The following is a 17,718-nucleotide window of genomic DNA, read 5'->3' on the forward strand; positions in this document are numbered from 1 at the left end:
ACGGTTCTCACTGGTTCGTGCGGTCCAACCCCGGTTTTAGCGGTTCACGGAATTAACAAAAAATCCAGTTCTTTAGGCTTAAAAAACCGATTTTCATCTCGGTTTCCGGTTTTCACGGTCCGACCTCCAGGTCCGGTCCATTTCTGAAAACCATGCATACAAGTTGATCATATCTCATGTCAATAAAAATATTACAAGAGGATTTGCACCATTTATCAACAAACAATCATATATTGCTTAGCTGTGTCTTTTTTTTTTCCTTTCTTCTGTATTTGTTGAAAAAAATATATATGAAATTGCTAGAGATATGAAAAAGTGGTCCAAATATTTAACACCCTATTGTTTTTATAGTGTAGCAGGTCGAGTTTCTAGGTGAGGTGAATGATTGTGAATGAATATGATGTATTCAATGATTTTTTTTCAATATTGTTAGCAATACTCATTAAAATACAACAAAATCTGATCTTCTACAACCACCTTTGGATTTTTGTTGCACTCAAGTCAAATGAGATTGATTTATTCACTTATTTTAAATTCAATCCTAATTAAACCATGATATGGCCTCTAAACTAATACAACAGCAATAGGAGTGCCATTGTCATATCAAAACCCACTCCAGTTGTCCTTTTTTCTACTTTCTCTAAACAGTTTATTTTCTTTCATTTCACCAATCAAATAACAATAACTTTTCCAGCCTTTTTCCTTCTCACATGGCACTAGAAGCATATTTTACTCTGAATTATATAACCGACCAAGTATTACTTTTACAAGCAAGTATAATTTATTAGGATGCTCTTCAAGTTTTATTAGCATCTAAAACGAAATGAGGTCAAGGAAGCAAACTTGTAGCCTAGCCGAATTCATAGTCAAAGATGAGGTTAGAAACAGCTTCTTTAGGGACCAGGGAGTGGCTGCGGGTCTTGTTAGACTACACTTTCACGACTGTTTTGTTAGAGTAAGTAAACGAGCTAAAATTACTTATTCTTGTCACTTCGGTTTCAGGATTAGCTGATAGCTCCAATTGGATCTTCTCCTTTTCACTTGAAATATATTGGAGAGTCAATATTTTACAATTAAGATCTAATTTTTTTGCATCTAACGACATATTTAGTGTCACATCATTTAAAATTTTAAATAACATAGCACTAGATGCATATTAGAATCTTCTCCATTTCAAATGGAATCATTCCATAGTTCATATGATATAATACAAATATAAAGGTATATCTTGTTCCATATCCAATATCACGTCATTTAAAATTTTAAAATGACTTTGCAACCTGCATGTATACTGTTAAGTCCCAAAACTAAAATCTTAATGGTAAAATGGAGGATCATATTTTTAATGTCTAAGCTAACTGTAAAATGGAACCCATTTCGAAGTCCTCAAATGACCAACCACAGCACACTGCATTATTAGGACAGTATGTATGTTCATTTTCAATAATTGACTGGTGGACTTGAGGTTCGTTTGGATTGAACTTATTGTTGCTGAAACTGAAAACTGAAAACACTATAGCAAAATAATTTTTAAATGTGTAAATAGTACTGTGGGATCCATTTTTAATATTTTTTAATACGTGAACAGTGTATGCACCGTGTGTAAACAGTGCATACACTGTTCATAACAGTAAATTCTGCCCCCCAAAGTCAACAAATGGGGAAAAAAAAAAATGAAAACGTAAAACTTTGAAAACGCAGACGCCGGATTCAGTGGAATCCAAACGGCCTCTTGATCATCAACTTGTGGGATTTGGTGGCCAACATAGAGGAGTTCAATAGTACTTGCAGGAGTGATGGATGCCTATATAAGAGTAGCTATCAAGTACACGTTACTATTTTCAGGGTTGTGATGCATCAGTGCTCCTTGATTCCACTTCATCAAACAAGGCAGAGAAAAATTCTCCTGCAAATAACCCCAGTCTACGAGGGTTTGAAGTCATTGATAATGCCAAGGCTAGAGTTGAAGCCATATGCAAGGGAGTTGTCTCTTGTGCTGATATAGTTGCATTTGCAGCTAGGGATAGCTTAGAGTTAGTAAGAGACACTTTGCTGAATGTTCTGAAAACATTATTGGTAAAGTTAGTTGAACATATATATGAATCTATGACCCTTATTTTCTTCATGCAGACTGGAGGGCTCGGCTATGATGTTCCTGCTGGAAGAAGAGATGGCAAAATTTCTCTAGCTTCAGAAACATTGACAAATTTACCTCCCCCTTCTTTCAATGTTGACCAACTCACTAAATTCTTTTCTAACAAGGGCTTCACAAAAGAAGAAATGGTAACACTTTCCGGTAAGCTAGAACTTCAATCTCTTTTTCATGTCATTCAGTTGTTTCTTTCGATTTGTATGGTCTTATAAAAGTCTTTTATAAGACCATACAAATCGAAAGAAACAACTGAATGACATGAAAAATATATGTGATAAACAGGAGCACACACCATTGGCCGCTCTCATTGCACCTCTTTCAGCAACAGATATTGTACAATTTCAATGGAACCGCGAGTCAAGACCCAAGCTTAGATGCCATGTATGCATCCCAGTTGAAGCAGCAGTGTCCACAAGGCAACACAAATCCAAATTTGGTGGTTCCAATGGACGCGTCTAGCCCTGCTATCACAGATGCTGGCTACTACACGAATATTCTGGCTAACCGAGGGTTGTTCACATCAGACCAAACACTCATGACAAACGCAGCAACCGCAAACCAAGTGAGTCAAAATGGGAGGAGCAACATGCTTTGGAGGAGCAAATTTGCTGCTGCAATGGTGAAGATGGGTCAACTTGATGTCTTAACGGGTAATGGTGGTGAGATACGTTCAAATTGCAGGGTGATAAATAGCTAGAGACTAGAGAGGAGAGAAAAGGTCCGAAAGGAAAGCTTCATAGTACTCTATTTAAGCTAAAAGCTGGACTCTTATTGCTGTATTTGTTTAATCACAAAGCAAGCAATAACGTTTCAAAGGCTCTCCTATCTATTGGGTCACCCATCCATTTCCTAACATTAATTGAACAAACATGTTTCAAGATTTGTTTTTTGGTTAACAAAGTTATAGTGGATTAATCGATAAATTAAATTAAAATTTTCATAAAATTAAAATAATTCAAAGTATTGCATCATGAAAGCGGTAAGGTGCAACAAGTAAAAAAGAAATTTCTAAATATTTCAATGTAAATTAATTATGTATTAAATTACCTGAATTCTTTATGTCCTTCTCACAATTTAAAAAAACAAACAAACAAAAAAAACCTTCTTGGCTACTTCTTTGTTAGATCTGCAAATAGCCTTAGAGCATTCCCATCAATACTTCTAAAAAATTTAGCATTTACCATCTCAAAAACTAATTTTATAATATATAATACATCATTTTACAATATCCCTTCTATCAAAACTTCTATTTTTTTTAACACTCCATTTAAATTTTATTTCTTTATTATTTTTATTCATTTTTTATTTTTCCTCTCTCTCCTCTATCTCTCTCCTTCTGTCCTTTGTCTCTCTCTTTATTAAACAAATTTTTTTTTTTTTTTACAATCTTGCTACAGTGGGCTGCTATCTCTAGCAATCCATTGTAGCTGGATTGCAAAATGAATAGGATTTAAGAATTTTAATGGAGTATGCTTTTTGATCTTTTGATGCTAAAATTTAGTATTTATAGCATTTGAGAGTGTTGATGAGAATGCTCTTACAAGGCCAAAAATGACATTATATATACATTAAAAATTCATCCAATGAAAGTGTTGAAAAATAAATAAAATCTTTAAATAGTTTGACAAATCCATCCTTGAACGATTAGGAAGAACCTTTTCATTTCCTCAAAAAAAAAAAAAAAAAAAAAAAAAAAAGAAGAAGAAGAAGAAGAAGAAGAAGAACCTTTTCATCATAATATACTCCATCTTCAAAGAGTGAAAGTTACAATTACACAAAATCCAATTAAATTGAACACTTGAATTTTTATTTCATCAAAAAAAATTCAGCCAAATATTCTGAATAGAAAATTTGAGCAATTAGCTCTACTTTCCTTAAGGGATTGGCCAATAGGATTATTGGACAATGAACTGGTACTACAAATATAAAAACGAATAAGAAAAAACTATAGATTTTTTTTTTTTTTGAGAAATAATTACAACATGCTGCTAACCCCGCAGTTCAAACTCTTTCCCCTTAAACCCCCAAGCACTTTGTACATAGGGAAGTGCCAATTCAGTTACAAGGCTTTTGGAATGAGTGATTATGGAATTAGTGAGAGAGAACTACAAACACAATAGAAAAGAAGCAAAGCTTAGGCATTTAAATCTTTTTCGGGACAAAAGATGAAAAGGTGTAAGAAAAGGCATTTAATTTTTTTTTTTTTTTTTTTCCTTTCACTTTAGCTACCAAAACATTTGGGGAGAGAAATTTATTGTCATTAATAATAGGTGGCTCAAATGAGAATGATAATTAAAATAGAAGACAAAAAGTCAAAAGGTGCAAGAGAAGACATTTAACTTTTTATTTTTTTACCACTTTAGCCAACAAAACGTTTATGGGAAATTTATGGAGAAAAATAGTGTCTAAAAACTTTGACTGTAGAAATTTATTATCCTCATAATGGGCTTTAATAGAAAATAATAGGTAATTACAATTATTGTTTTCATTAATGAAAAATACTATATCCACAATATTTTCATAACACTTTCATAACAAATTTTAAGGATACATTTAGTACACTGAATGTGAATTATAACAGGAATGATAATCTTTATTACCACAAATAAAATGTGTTGTAATGGAATAATTAAACATATTCATTAGTTTGGTTGTGAGTTGTAACATTAGAATAAAACTTATGATCTATTTTAGGAAATATCTCATTCATACAAATATATTTCCTAGAAAATAATATATTTTAAATTTTAGAGAGATGAGTTATTTTTTGATGATTTTTTATTTCTATAATTGTTAGGTACATATGAAAAGTTTATTTATTTGGAAATATATTAATGTTAGAAATTATTACATCTATTAAGGAATAGCTATTACAACCCTTTTAGAGAGAAATAGTTATTCCTCATTTTAAAGAATAATTATTCATAAGACATTTAACTTTTAAAAGGTGCAAGAGAAGACATTTAACTTTTTATTTTTTTACCACTTTAGCTACCAAAACGTTTATGGGAAATTTATGGAGAGAAATAGTGTCTTAAAACTTTGACTGTAGAAATTTATTATCCTCATAATGGGCTTTAATTGAAAATAATAGGTAACAACAATTATTGTTTTCATTAATGAAAAATACTATGTTCACAATATTTTCATAACACTTTCATAACAAATTTTAAGGGTACATTTGGTACATTGAATGTGGATTACAACAGGAATGGTAATCTTTATTACCAGGAATGAAAGGTGTTGTAATGGAATAATTAAACTTATTCATTAGTTTGGTTGTGAGTTGTAACATTAAAATAAAACTTATGATCTATTTTAAGAAATATCTCATTCATACAAATATATTTCCTAGAAAATAATATATTTTAAATTTTAGAGAGATGAGTTATTTTTTTATGATTTTTTATTTCCATAATTGTTAGGTGGATATGGAAAGTTTATTTATTTGGAAATATATTAATGTTAGAAATTATTACATCTACTAATGAATAGCTATTACAACTCTTTTAGAGATGAATAGTTATTCCTCATTTTAAAGAATAATTATTTATAAGAAATGACTATTCCCTGTAATAAAAACATAACAAAACTATTGAATAGCTAAATCATAGGAATAACTATTACATTATAGTGCCTATTACAATCTACCAAATGTGCCCTAAATGATAAGTTGTTATTGGTTTTAATTTAACTCAACATCTTAAATTACTTTTTTACCCACTCATAACAGCTTCTAACAACCTGCTACTTAGAATTTATTGTGACAATGTTATGAACATATTATTTCTCTTTCATTAATATGTAGCTCAAATGAGAATAAGAATCAAAATAGAAGGAAAAAAAAGGGTGCAAGAGAAGATATTTAGATTCCTTTATTTATTTATTTTTCCGCTTTATAGCTACCAAAAAGTTTATGGAAAGTTTTGTGGAGAAATTTAGGGGCCGTTTGATAATGTTGTTCTAATAACATTGTTTGTATTTTTCTGAAGGGTCATGCTAACAAGTGCTCTAAAGAAAGTTTTGATATCACTTTTACGGGAAATGAAAAAAGCTATCAAAACATTAATTATTTTTTTTCTTTTCCCATAAAAATTTCCTTTAACTAGATTCTTAACCAATGCCCTAAGGGCACTCGTTAGTATTTCCCTTTTCTGAAATACAAAAAGTGTGTGGAAATGCGTATAATGTTGTTTAAAAACTGAAAATATGTTGTTAAACAACTCTACCAAATGGGACCTCATTTTCTTAAAACATTGATGGAAGAAATTTATTGTGCTCATAAATGGCTCTGATTAGAAGTAATTGGCAATAACTCAAGAAAATAAGAAGAAATAGACGAGTTCTAACATGTGACATCATTCTATTCATCAATCAATTGTTTGGATCCAATTTTTTTAATATATAATTAGATTTAATTAGATTAGATGTTAGATGCTTTCAAGTTTTATTAGCATCATCTTCTCAAAAAAAAAAGTTTTATTAGCATCTAAAAGAAATGAGGTCAAGGAAGCTAAATTTTGTATCTATTACTTTTGTTGTGGTTTTGTTATGCCAAAGCGTGCATTCTCAGCTTCAAATAGGGTTTTATAGAAATTCATGTAGCTTAGTCGAATTAATTGTCAAAGATGTGGTCAGAGACAGCTTCATTAGGGATCATGGAGTAGCTGCTGGTCTTGTAAAACTACACTTCAGTGACTGCTTTGTTAGAGTAAGTAAACATGCTGCTATTTCCCTTATTCTTCTCCCTTTGGTTTCAAGGTTTTCTCTGATAGGATCTCTTTTACATTTCACTTGAAATATTGGAGAGAGAGTCTATTTCACCGTTAAAATTTACATTTTTTAATGTGAAGACATATGCTTCATTATTTAAAATTTTAAGTGACCTATCACTAGAGACATATTAGGATCCTCTTTAACCAGTGTGCTTTGGTGGCTAACATAGAGTGATCGGTGCCAATCTATTAGTTTTAAGCTATATATATTTGATAAGAGTTGCTAATACGTAGTGTTCACTAGCTACTTTCAGGGTTGTGATGCATCAGTGCTCATTGATTCCACTCCATCAAACAAGGCAGAGAAAGATTCTCCTGCAAATAATCACAGTCTACGAGGGTTTGCAGTCATTGATAATGTCAAGGCTAAACTTGAAGACATATGCAAGGGAGTTGTTTCGTGCGCTGATATAGTTGCATTTGCAGCAAGGGATAGCATAGAGATAGTAAGAGATTCTTAGTTTGCTTAACATTCTTGAAACATTATATATTGGTAAATTTGGTTGAACATATGTATGACCTTTGTTTTCTTCATGTAGACTGGAGGGCTCGGCTACGATGTTCCTTCTGGAAGAAGAGATGGCAAAATTTCTCTAGCTTCAGATACATTCACAAACTTACCTACCCCTTCTTTCAATGTTGACCAACTCACTCAAATCTTTGCTAAGAAGGGCTTCACACAAGAAGAAATGGTTACGCTTTCTGGTTAGAACTTCATTCACTTGTATAAATTTCTGAGTTTTTTGCAACTTCATTCCAAATCAACTTTCCATGTCATTGAATATCAAATCAAGATATTGATTGTCAGAGAAATCAATCCCTTATTAACTAATACCATGATTTTCACTAACAATTAATGTCTTGATTTGATGTTTAATGATATGGAAAGCGAATTATACTTGAATGACATGAAAAGATTATGTTATAAACAGGAGCACACACCATTGGCCGCTCTCATTGCACCTCTTTCAGCAACAGATTGTACAATTTCAATGGAACCAAAGGTCAGGACCCAAGCTTAGATTTCATATATGCATCTTGGTTGAAGAGGCTGTGTCCACAAGGCAACACAAATCCTAATTTGGTGGTTTCAATGGACCCTTCTAGCCCTGGCAGCACAGATACAGGCTACTATGTTAACGTTTTAGCTAACCGAGGGTTGTTCACATCAGACCAAACACTCATGACAAATACAGTAACAGCAAACCAAGTGAATCAAAGTAAGAGGAACCCCCTGCTTTGGAGGAGCAAATTTGCTGCTGCAATGGTGAAGATGGGTCAACTTGATGTCTTAACGGGTAATGTTGGTGAGATACGTTCAAATTGCAGGGTGATAAATAGCTAGAGCGGAAGGAAGCTGCATAGTTAGTACTCTTTAAGCTAAAACTGGACTCTTATTGTGCCTGTATTTGTTTAATCACAAAGCAAGCAATAATGCTTCTAAGTTAAGGCTGTCTTATTTTAAATAGGATATAGCAGAATCAGGATTTCTTTATTTAAAATTGATTCATTTCATAATTCATGCTAAATATTATAAATCAAAAAGTGTATTTTATACTAAGTTATCTAACCTTTTAAATTATATGGTATTATGTATAAAGTCAAATCTAAAAAATATCATGTCAATAATGAATTAAAATGTAATAGCCGATTTAAAGGACAACCTTTTTATCAACTACATAAAAACTACCCCATCCCCATGTATTTCGGCCCAACTTTTAGGAAACAAATGGCCTAAAAGGTCATGTCTTTCTTAGACCTAGAAAATGGGTTTGGTCAATTGGGCTTGGGATTAGGTTGGATTGAGTTTGGGTCATAACAAGTTGTCCTACACCGGTTGCCAAACCTATAACTCTTACTTGGTCTTTTCAGTTGCATCAACCTAATATGACCCATATTTTTTCACATGCAAAAAACTGTGTCTTCTTTTCAATACAAATAAGAGAATAAGTAAACAAAACCACTCAAAAAAAAAGTTAAATATAATACATAAACACTTAAGTTTACACAATTTAAGGTTCACTTAATTGAAGCATTCAAATCTCAAACTCATTAGGAAAAAATCTACAAGTGTTTATGAGGGGGAAAAACCTAGAAAAGAGTAAAAAAGACATGCTACACACAAACACAAACACAAAAACAAAAACAAAAATAAAACCCTCTAAAGGAAGAAAAAAAGTCAACCCATATGACTCATGGGTCAACCCAACCCCACTTGCAAGATTTTTTGTACCTATGAAATCACTTCACTTCTTATTCTAATGATAATAAGCTACATGCGACAATAACTTTGTCACATCTTTTGCTTACTTACATCATACCAAGTAGTAATGCTATATGGTCATTTTTTTTATTTTCATGTTGGGTTATGGTAAGGTTAAATAAGATTGTGTTTATATCAAATTTGATGATAAATGTTGTCATGTCATATGATAACCTATGTTTCTTTTCCTCTTTCTTTCTTTGAAGTGATTTTAGATTTGCAATAGCATGGTCATATATAACAAAAAATTTGTAGTATTAGCTTGTAACTCATGTTACATTGAAGAATAACTCCACTATGAGTATCATGTGTTCATGTCCTAGAAAACAATTAAGGTACCATATAATGACCCCGATTTGTAATGGCAATTTGGTACATGCAGTTAGTTTTTTTTTTTTTTTTTTTTTTTTTTTTTTTACATGTGATTTCCGCAAAGTTCATTATATATTAATTGTAATTAAACTTAAGACTAATATTGTTTCATTTTCTTTTTCTTTTTTGCCATTTATACCTTTAATATTTATTATATCACATAAACATGCTATTTAGGTGGCATAATTTAAAAAAATTAGCATAGACATGTGACATATAAATATATAATGAACAATCTTTGGAATGTTAGGTTACACTTTCTCTTAGATTATGCTTTTCATATATTCATATAGATAGATCTAACAACAATAACTATACGAGTGCAATTGTCATCAAAACCCACTCTCGTTGTCCTTTTCTTCCAACTTTGCCAAAAACATTTTTTTTAACTCCTTTGATCAAGTATTAATGGCATATGCTTTTTGCTTATGCTTTGCCAGTAGTGTGGATGGAGGTTGATTATGAAGATTAGGGGTATTTTAGTTTGGGTGAAGCTTGTGTCACCTTTTTGCACTGAACACAATACGATTCGGGTACATGTTGTATTCAGTGCAAAAAAGCACTGGACACAAGTTGAATCCTTTTAATTTGAATTTGTACCGTTCAATGAACAGGGTTTCTAGATTTTGGCCAAGTTTTTTACTAGTAGTGTGCTTGAGCCAAAGTATAAGTAACTTCTACAATTTTTATAAATATCCAATTTAGATCCTAATTTCTCTCTTCTTTTTTTTATAATGTTTTTTATGTTTTTAAATGTGAAAGTAATGAGGTATGTAACAACTGCATAATAGAACCAACCTTGAGCAGGTAAAATGATACATTTCAAACCACAAATAAATAATATGAAAGTGGACTAACCACATGTGATTATGTGAATAAACTTTAATTACTCTTAATTTTAACTAACATATAACAAATATTAATTGCACGTGAGGGACTTTAATATTATATGTACTAGTCGCAAACCTGCGCAATACGTGGAAAAAATTGACATCATATTCTTTTATGTTAAGTAAAAAATGAAAATAGTGGTTAAGACTTATAAATAATAGTCCCAAACCCATCTCACAATAATGGGATTACACTATAGTATATAATATATAGGACAAAATTGCCCTCTACCTTTTTTGAGCAAAATAAATAGCATTCTACCCCATTTTCCAAACTAATTAAAGAAATGTCATTTTTTTGAAAATCGACTTTCTCAAAATCGAGTTAAAATAAAAATTCTGGAGCTCTATAGTGGCATTTTAAGGAGCCTATAGTGATATTTTAATGACCTATAGTGGCATTTTGTAACTCGATTTTCATGAAGTCGAGTTACATGCAATTTTTTTACCTATAACTCGATTTCATGGAGATTGAGTTAAAAAACGCCACTATAGATCCTTAAAAATATCACTATAGGACATTACTCGATTTTGAGAAAATCAATTTTCAAAAGACAGACATTTCCCTAATTAGTTTAGGAAATGAGGTAGAATGCTATTTATTTTTCCCGAGAAGGGCAGAAGCCAATTTTATCCATAATATATATTCTGTAACTAAAGAAGTCTATATCTTGATTTTTTGTATATATATATATTTTGCCAAGGAAACATGTTGCGTTTTATTTTTAATTATTATATATGGCAAAATATTTTGTAATACATTATAATATAGTGAGATATGCACCAAAATGCAACACAACAAAAAAAAAAAAGGAAAAAAAAAAAAGAGAATGTATAATTTTTATTAGAACATGAAAATGAATCTTGATGATTTCATATGAAAGTTAACATTATTTTGCATTTTTGGAGATGTTAATGAGCAATTTATCCAAACTTTGTTTTCATTTTTTCGCATAAGAACTATTAAAGAAAGTTATAACAATTTATATTTCGATAATCACTAAACTCATATATGAGAATCAACTATAACAAAAAAATTTCTCCCCAAAAACATATATTGATATATATTTTTCCTTTACACACAATTTAAAAATTTTGAAAAACTAAGGAAGCTAAATGTGTAGTATTTTTTTTTCTTTTGAGAAGAAGCTAAATGTGTAGTTGATTTTAGTCAATCAATAAAAAATATAAAAGGGGTAGATAAAAGCAAACGTATTCATGATATAATTGTTTATACATGTCCATATTTGTTTTTTTATACCATGGAATCACCTCATTATGTTAAGCTACTGAGAAATTTAAACATTTAATACTCATGTTCTCTAAAAGATTCATGTAGTAGTTGTACAACTATATCTTGTTTGATCTCTCCCAGGTCTTCAACTTTAGTCTAACTCACAGCATATATACCAATGATCATGAAAAAAGAACCTAGCAAGATGAAGCCAAACACAATTTCTAAATTTTAACAAATTAGCCAAGAAAATAGAAGGAAAAGATATTGAATTATAAATTATCATGTGTCAACAAACAATGCTATAATCTATATACTGCAAGAGTAATGCATTGATGATTGTAGAATTTCTAAGGAAATCATCCAAATAGATGACTATATATATATATATATGGTCAAGAAAACTTGCTAAAAAGTGTGACCTATGTGAAAGTAAAAAAAAATATATATATATATATATATATATATATTAGTAATACAAAAAGTGAAATAATGTAAGAGAATTTGATTAGTAATACCAAATGATCATGAAAAAAGAACCTAGCAAGATGAAGCCAAACACAATTTTTAAATTTTAACAAATTAGCCAAGAAAATAGAAGGAAAAGATCTTGAATTATAAATTATCATGTGTCAACAAACAATGCTATAATCTATAATTGTACTGCAAGAGTAATGCATTGATGATTGTAGAATTTCTAAGGAAATCATCCAAGTAGATGACTATATATATATGGCCAGGAAAACTTGCTAAAAAGTGTGACCTATGTGAAAAAAAGAAAAAAAAAATTTAGTAATCAAAAAGTGAAATAATGTAAGAGAATTTGATTAGTAATACCAGCATATAGACAACCTAACAACCATTTATCATTTAAGCTATGTTATTCAAATTGCTTTACTGACATAAAAAAAAAAAAATAAATAAAACTATTGTTATTATCTTGACAATACTTATCAATCTTCATATATTAATTTTCTCCATTCTAATTAATCCAAGAACTTCTAGAACTTGTAAAATGCCTATCATAAAGCATTAAAACAAATAGAATGTCAAGATTATAGAGAAATCTAAATGAGAGAGAGAGAGAGAGAGGTACCTTTGATATGTAGTAGATATAAAAAACAAACATGTACTGATAATTGAAATTTTTCCATCACAAATACTAAGCTTATTGGTTTTAAAAGAGATATATATATATATATATATATATATATATATTTATATATATATGATATGTAGGGGAAGGGGAAAAGGTATAAATGATACATAAGTGTAGGGGCGGAGCCAGAAATTTTGGTTTGGGGGGGCCAAGTTGTGATACTATTATATCAGTTAATACAAACCTCTACACATACACACACACATAAATTAATTTACTAAGAGAATTTATTATCTTCTAAATTTTAATGAGCATATAAAAGTCATATATTTCTTCTATTAGACATGTACAAAAATTTATCATTTTCTACATAGTTTAATTTGTTAAACCTCTTAAATTATATGATTTTAATATAATTTCTCTTTCTTTTAAGAGCACCATTGAAATGACTCAAAATTTGGGGGGGCCAACTTCAATTTTTACATGCTACATTTTTTTTAAATGTAAATAATATATATACTATAAAATAATTTTTTAAAATTTTAGGGGGGCCTTTGCCCCCCCCCCCCCCCCCCCCACTCTTGTGTGTGGCTCCGCCACTGCATAAGTGTCGTGGGAGGGGAAAGGTTAGAGAAGAGGAAGAGACCTTGTATATTTTGGTAATTAAAAATTGTATTTGTAACTGCTAAGTTGCATATATAGGTGTTTGTGTGTGTGTGTGTGTGTCTATATATATATAGACACTCATTGAATTAAATGTGGTAACATAATAGCATGTCTGAATAGAGAACTTTTGGACTACCATATTGGTTTATGGAAAATTAGAGACTTTCCATATTCATTATTTTTTTTCCAAAAATTTTTTATGTGAGAATGAGATCACATCAAGGTATATGCTTCAAGTAAGAGTAATGGATATTAGTATTATCATGGAAAATATAAAGCAACAATTAAACATTGTAAGTGTCCCAGAGTTGTTTCCTTAAAAATTATAATTGGTAAGAATTTTTTTTTTTTTGAGATGATAAATGGTAAGAATTAGAGATTAGATTTTTTTTTTTTTTTAAATACATTAGTATGTAGGACTTGCCGTAAAGTTATTTACATCGTAAAATTAATGAGAAAACCATACAAAACTAAGTTATAATCTCAAATACAAAGAAAAAGATGAACACCATATGCTCCATACCTATCGATCATAATATGTAGAAGATTATGTTTCTTCTTCCAAAGTATCCTAAGAAGTTAGAAGTTAGCATTAGATGAGACTAAAGAAAATTAGCAAGAATTTATATAGTAAACGTAAATAGAACAAATAACAAAGCCATTCAGAAAATAAAATAAATAAATGGGAGGGAAATGATCGTGTACTAAATTAATAAAAACGCATTCCAATTTTTTAGACTATTTTAATGGTTAAAATGCAATTATGTATAGGAAAATTTTAAACATGAATATAAAGAAATAGACTAACAATTCACAATTGGAAAAACCAAAAAAGAAACATTGTATTACGACATCGTAAATATATATATATATATATATATATAGCACAAACCATAAAATTTGTAGCTGAAAAGCAAAGAAGTTGAGGGGGAAGAAAAGAAAAAACTAAACTCAAAGGAAGTTTCCAATTCTATTTGTAATTTGGTGACTTATGGGGTGGAAAGAGAGCAATTCAAAATTTATATAAAAATAAATAAATAAATAAGTGGGTTTTAAATACAAAAGGAGGCAAATGAATGTTTTGATGGGGAGAGAAGCCATTTTAAAATGGCTTCCATGTGTTAATTAATGACTCCCTTACCTTAATCAATTATTAACTTCTTTATTTGACTCTTCTAAAAAAAAAAACTCTTTATTAGCTGATATGTTAAGAAAGCTCCATCAATTGGGCTAATATTGATGAACAAATACCATAACACTAACATCAATGCATTAAATGATTTTTATTGTGGAGGAGGCTAGGAGAAAGGTTAGTTTGCCATAGATTTAAAAAAAAAAAATGGAACCATTAAAACTATACTCTTTATTTTCTATCTATGGAATCTAGACATATTAACAAATAATACAAAACAAAACATTACCAGACCAAAAAAAAAAAAAAAAAAAAAAAAAAAAAAAAAAAAAGAGCTTAATTGTTTCACATGTACTAAATCAATAAAAATGCATTTCAATTTTTTAGACACAAACAATTTTAATGGTTAAAATGCAATTATGTATAGAAAAATTGTAAATGTGGGGCCCGGCCCAAAATAATGGGCTAGTTAAATACAGGCCCATCCGAGAAGCATCGTGTCCGAGGAGAAGTCATAGCCAAAACATTATTCAAGCCCAACTACGGTAAAAGAAACCTGTCCGAGGAGTAACACCTCCTCGGACACCACGAAGTCCAGATCAGAAAGCTCGCCCCAACCACTACAGCTCATCCTCCAAGCATATAAAAAAGAATAAAACCCAAAATATCTCATGGAAAGCTGCTGCCACCACATTAAATGTGTCACAACCACCCTCTTGGCCGCATTAATGAGGAAAAGATCTCTGAACAGTACTACCTTGGCCACTGCAACTCACAAGGGAGTGATAAAGGTGTCTGATAGGACAGGTGCTCAAGTGGGGGCTTAGATGATCAACAAGTGTAAGGTTCAGATAAGAATGAGAGAGCTATATAATGTAAGGGAGTCCCTCAAAGAAAGGGACGTAAAAAACTGTATTAATCACTCAGGGAATAGAATCTTCTGTGGAGTATCCATTCTGGTGTTTTTATCCCTGCAACAACATTTTCCATACCTTAGGCCGACTAAGCTCACTGAGGCTAAGTTCTTTGACCCATCCTCTACAAGTATTTATTGTGTGTTGCGCCTTGGGCCAGGGCCTGATCAATAGGGTTTGGGCCAGGAAAATTGTGCAACTACAATTGGTGCCGTCTGTGGGAAGAACTAGAGCATCAGCTAGCACAACGATCGAGTATGGCAGAACTAGGCCCACACCAAGAGAATCCTCACCAGGCAAACTCCCAACAAACACAACCCGTCGAGTCCCAGAGGCAAAATAACCCCACCAACCCAGGCGGCAGGGGGAATCGTGAGGGAAGTGTGCATACTATCCAGACGAGCCAAAGTCACACTCAGACAGGTAGTCACGTGTCCCAGAGGCGAAATAGTCATCAGGCCATGCAGCAGGAAATAGACGACCTGAAAAGGGAGTTACGACGTGTGCGGCGAAAACGATCCCCCTCTGACTCAGACGAGTCTTCTAATGCGGAGGATGCGAGTTACCGACGGAGGTTAAGGACCCCCCCAAGTGAAACCTTTTCCTACGAAAGGGAACCACGCCCTGTACGGAAATATGAGAACCCATCCAGCAAGGGTTCAGGGAACGATGTTATGAAGAAGGCGCTGGACCAGGTTTCGAGATCACCCTTCACGTATAGACTTGAAGGGGCTAAGCTGCCTCGATGCTTCAACCAACCGGCGTTCGCCATCTATAATGGCCGAGCAGACCCGGTAGAGCATGTGAGCCAGTTTAACCAGAAAATGGCAATCTACTCCCAAAATGAAGCCCTAATGTGCAAAATCTTCCCATCCAGCTTGGGATCAATGGCGATGAGGTGGTTTAACAGCTTGAAGACAAATTCCATAGGCTCCTACAAGCAGCTCACTCAGGCTTTCTGCTCCCGTTTTATCACAAACACCAGAGTCCCTCGACCCCTTAGTTCATTATTGTCCTTATCCATGCACGAAGGAGAAACCTTGAAAGCATACTCGGATAGATATTGGGAAGTGTATAACGACTTAGATGACAAGCATGATGATGTTGCTATCAGCACGTTCAAAAGCGGCCTCCCCACCGAACATGGCTTAAGGAAATCCCTCACTGGTAAACCAGTTGCCGACGTTCATCAGTTGATGGATAGGATCGACAAGTACAAAAGGGTGGAGGAAGATCAGCTGCAAGGAAGGGGAAAGGAGAAGGTCATTCCCCCCAAAGCAAATGACTTTAGGTCGGAACGGTATAACCCTAGCCAGCCGAGGAGAGATTTCTCGCGACAGGCTGGACAGAGCCACCTACAAACAGTGAATGCCGTGTTCAGGGAGCCAGTACAACAGGTGCTGGAGAAAGTAAGGAACGAGCCCTACTTTAGATGGCCAGGAAAGATGGCCGGAGACCCTTCCAAACGTAACCAGGACCTATACTGTCACTACCATCAGGACCATGGGCATACCACTGAGGAATGCAAGAATCTATGGAATCACCTAGATCAGTTGGTCCGAGAAGGGAAGTTACGTCACCTTCTGCACCCCTCGAGTGGACATCCCGGTCAAGAAATACCAGAGTCTCGAAAGGATGTGTCCTTAAGACCCCCTACTGGAACGATACATGTCATCCTCGCTACACCAGGAAGAACTGGGCCACCCATCCCCAGGGTACTGGCTGTAGATCGACTCTACTCCGAGGACAGGCATAGGGAACCCAAAAGGTCGAAAAAGCGAAGCTCTTTGATACTGGGATTCTCGGACGAGGATAAGAGGGGAACTATTCAACCTCACGACGACGCCTTGGTGGTTACGTTAAGAATTGGAGGCTTCGATGTGAGAAGGGTGTTAGTAGACTCAAGAAGTGCGGTAGAAATAATGTACCCTGATCTATACAAGGGGCTGAACCTGAAGTCGGAAGATTTGGCAGCTTATGATTCCCCCCTTCTCAGCTTCGAAGGGAGGATTGTTACACCGAAAGGGCAGATCCGGCTACCCGTGCAGACTGGGTCGGAGGTGGTGGAGGTAAATTTTATTGTGGTCGACGCTTACTCCCCCTACACCGCAATAGTTGCCAGGCCGTGGATCCACGCCCTAGAAGCCGTATCCTCCACACTCCACAAAAAAGTAAAATACCCATCCAGAGGACAAGTAGAAGAAATCCGAGGAGATCAGGC

The 17,718-nt window shown here is 33.0% G+C and overlaps 1 protein-coding gene and 1 pseudogene across 1 annotated transcript; both read left to right on the forward strand.

Moving 5' to 3' along the window:
• The first annotated feature begins 810 nt into the window (after positions 1 to 810).
• LOC126698274 (peroxidase 5-like) lies at positions 811 to 2,993 on the forward strand (annotated as a pseudogene).
• A 3,657-nt stretch (positions 2,994 to 6,650) lies between these two features.
• LOC126698270 (peroxidase 5-like) lies at positions 6,651 to 8,310 on the forward strand. The gene is made up of 4 exons (XM_050395380.1): positions 6,651 to 6,863; positions 7,182 to 7,373; positions 7,467 to 7,632; positions 7,860 to 8,310. Exons 1-4 carry the CDS (start codon positions 6,651 to 6,653, stop codon positions 8,270 to 8,272), a joined length of 984 nt encoding a protein of 327 aa, XP_050251337.1. The 3' UTR covers positions 8,273 to 8,310.
• Positions 8,311 to 17,718: the final 9,408 nt, after the last annotated feature.

The sequence above is a fragment of the Quercus robur genome, chromosome 9 (assembly GCF_932294415.1).
Source record: "Quercus robur chromosome 9, dhQueRobu3.1, whole genome shotgun sequence".
NCBI classification, from domain to species: domain Eukaryota; kingdom Viridiplantae; phylum Streptophyta; class Magnoliopsida; order Fagales; family Fagaceae; genus Quercus; species Quercus robur.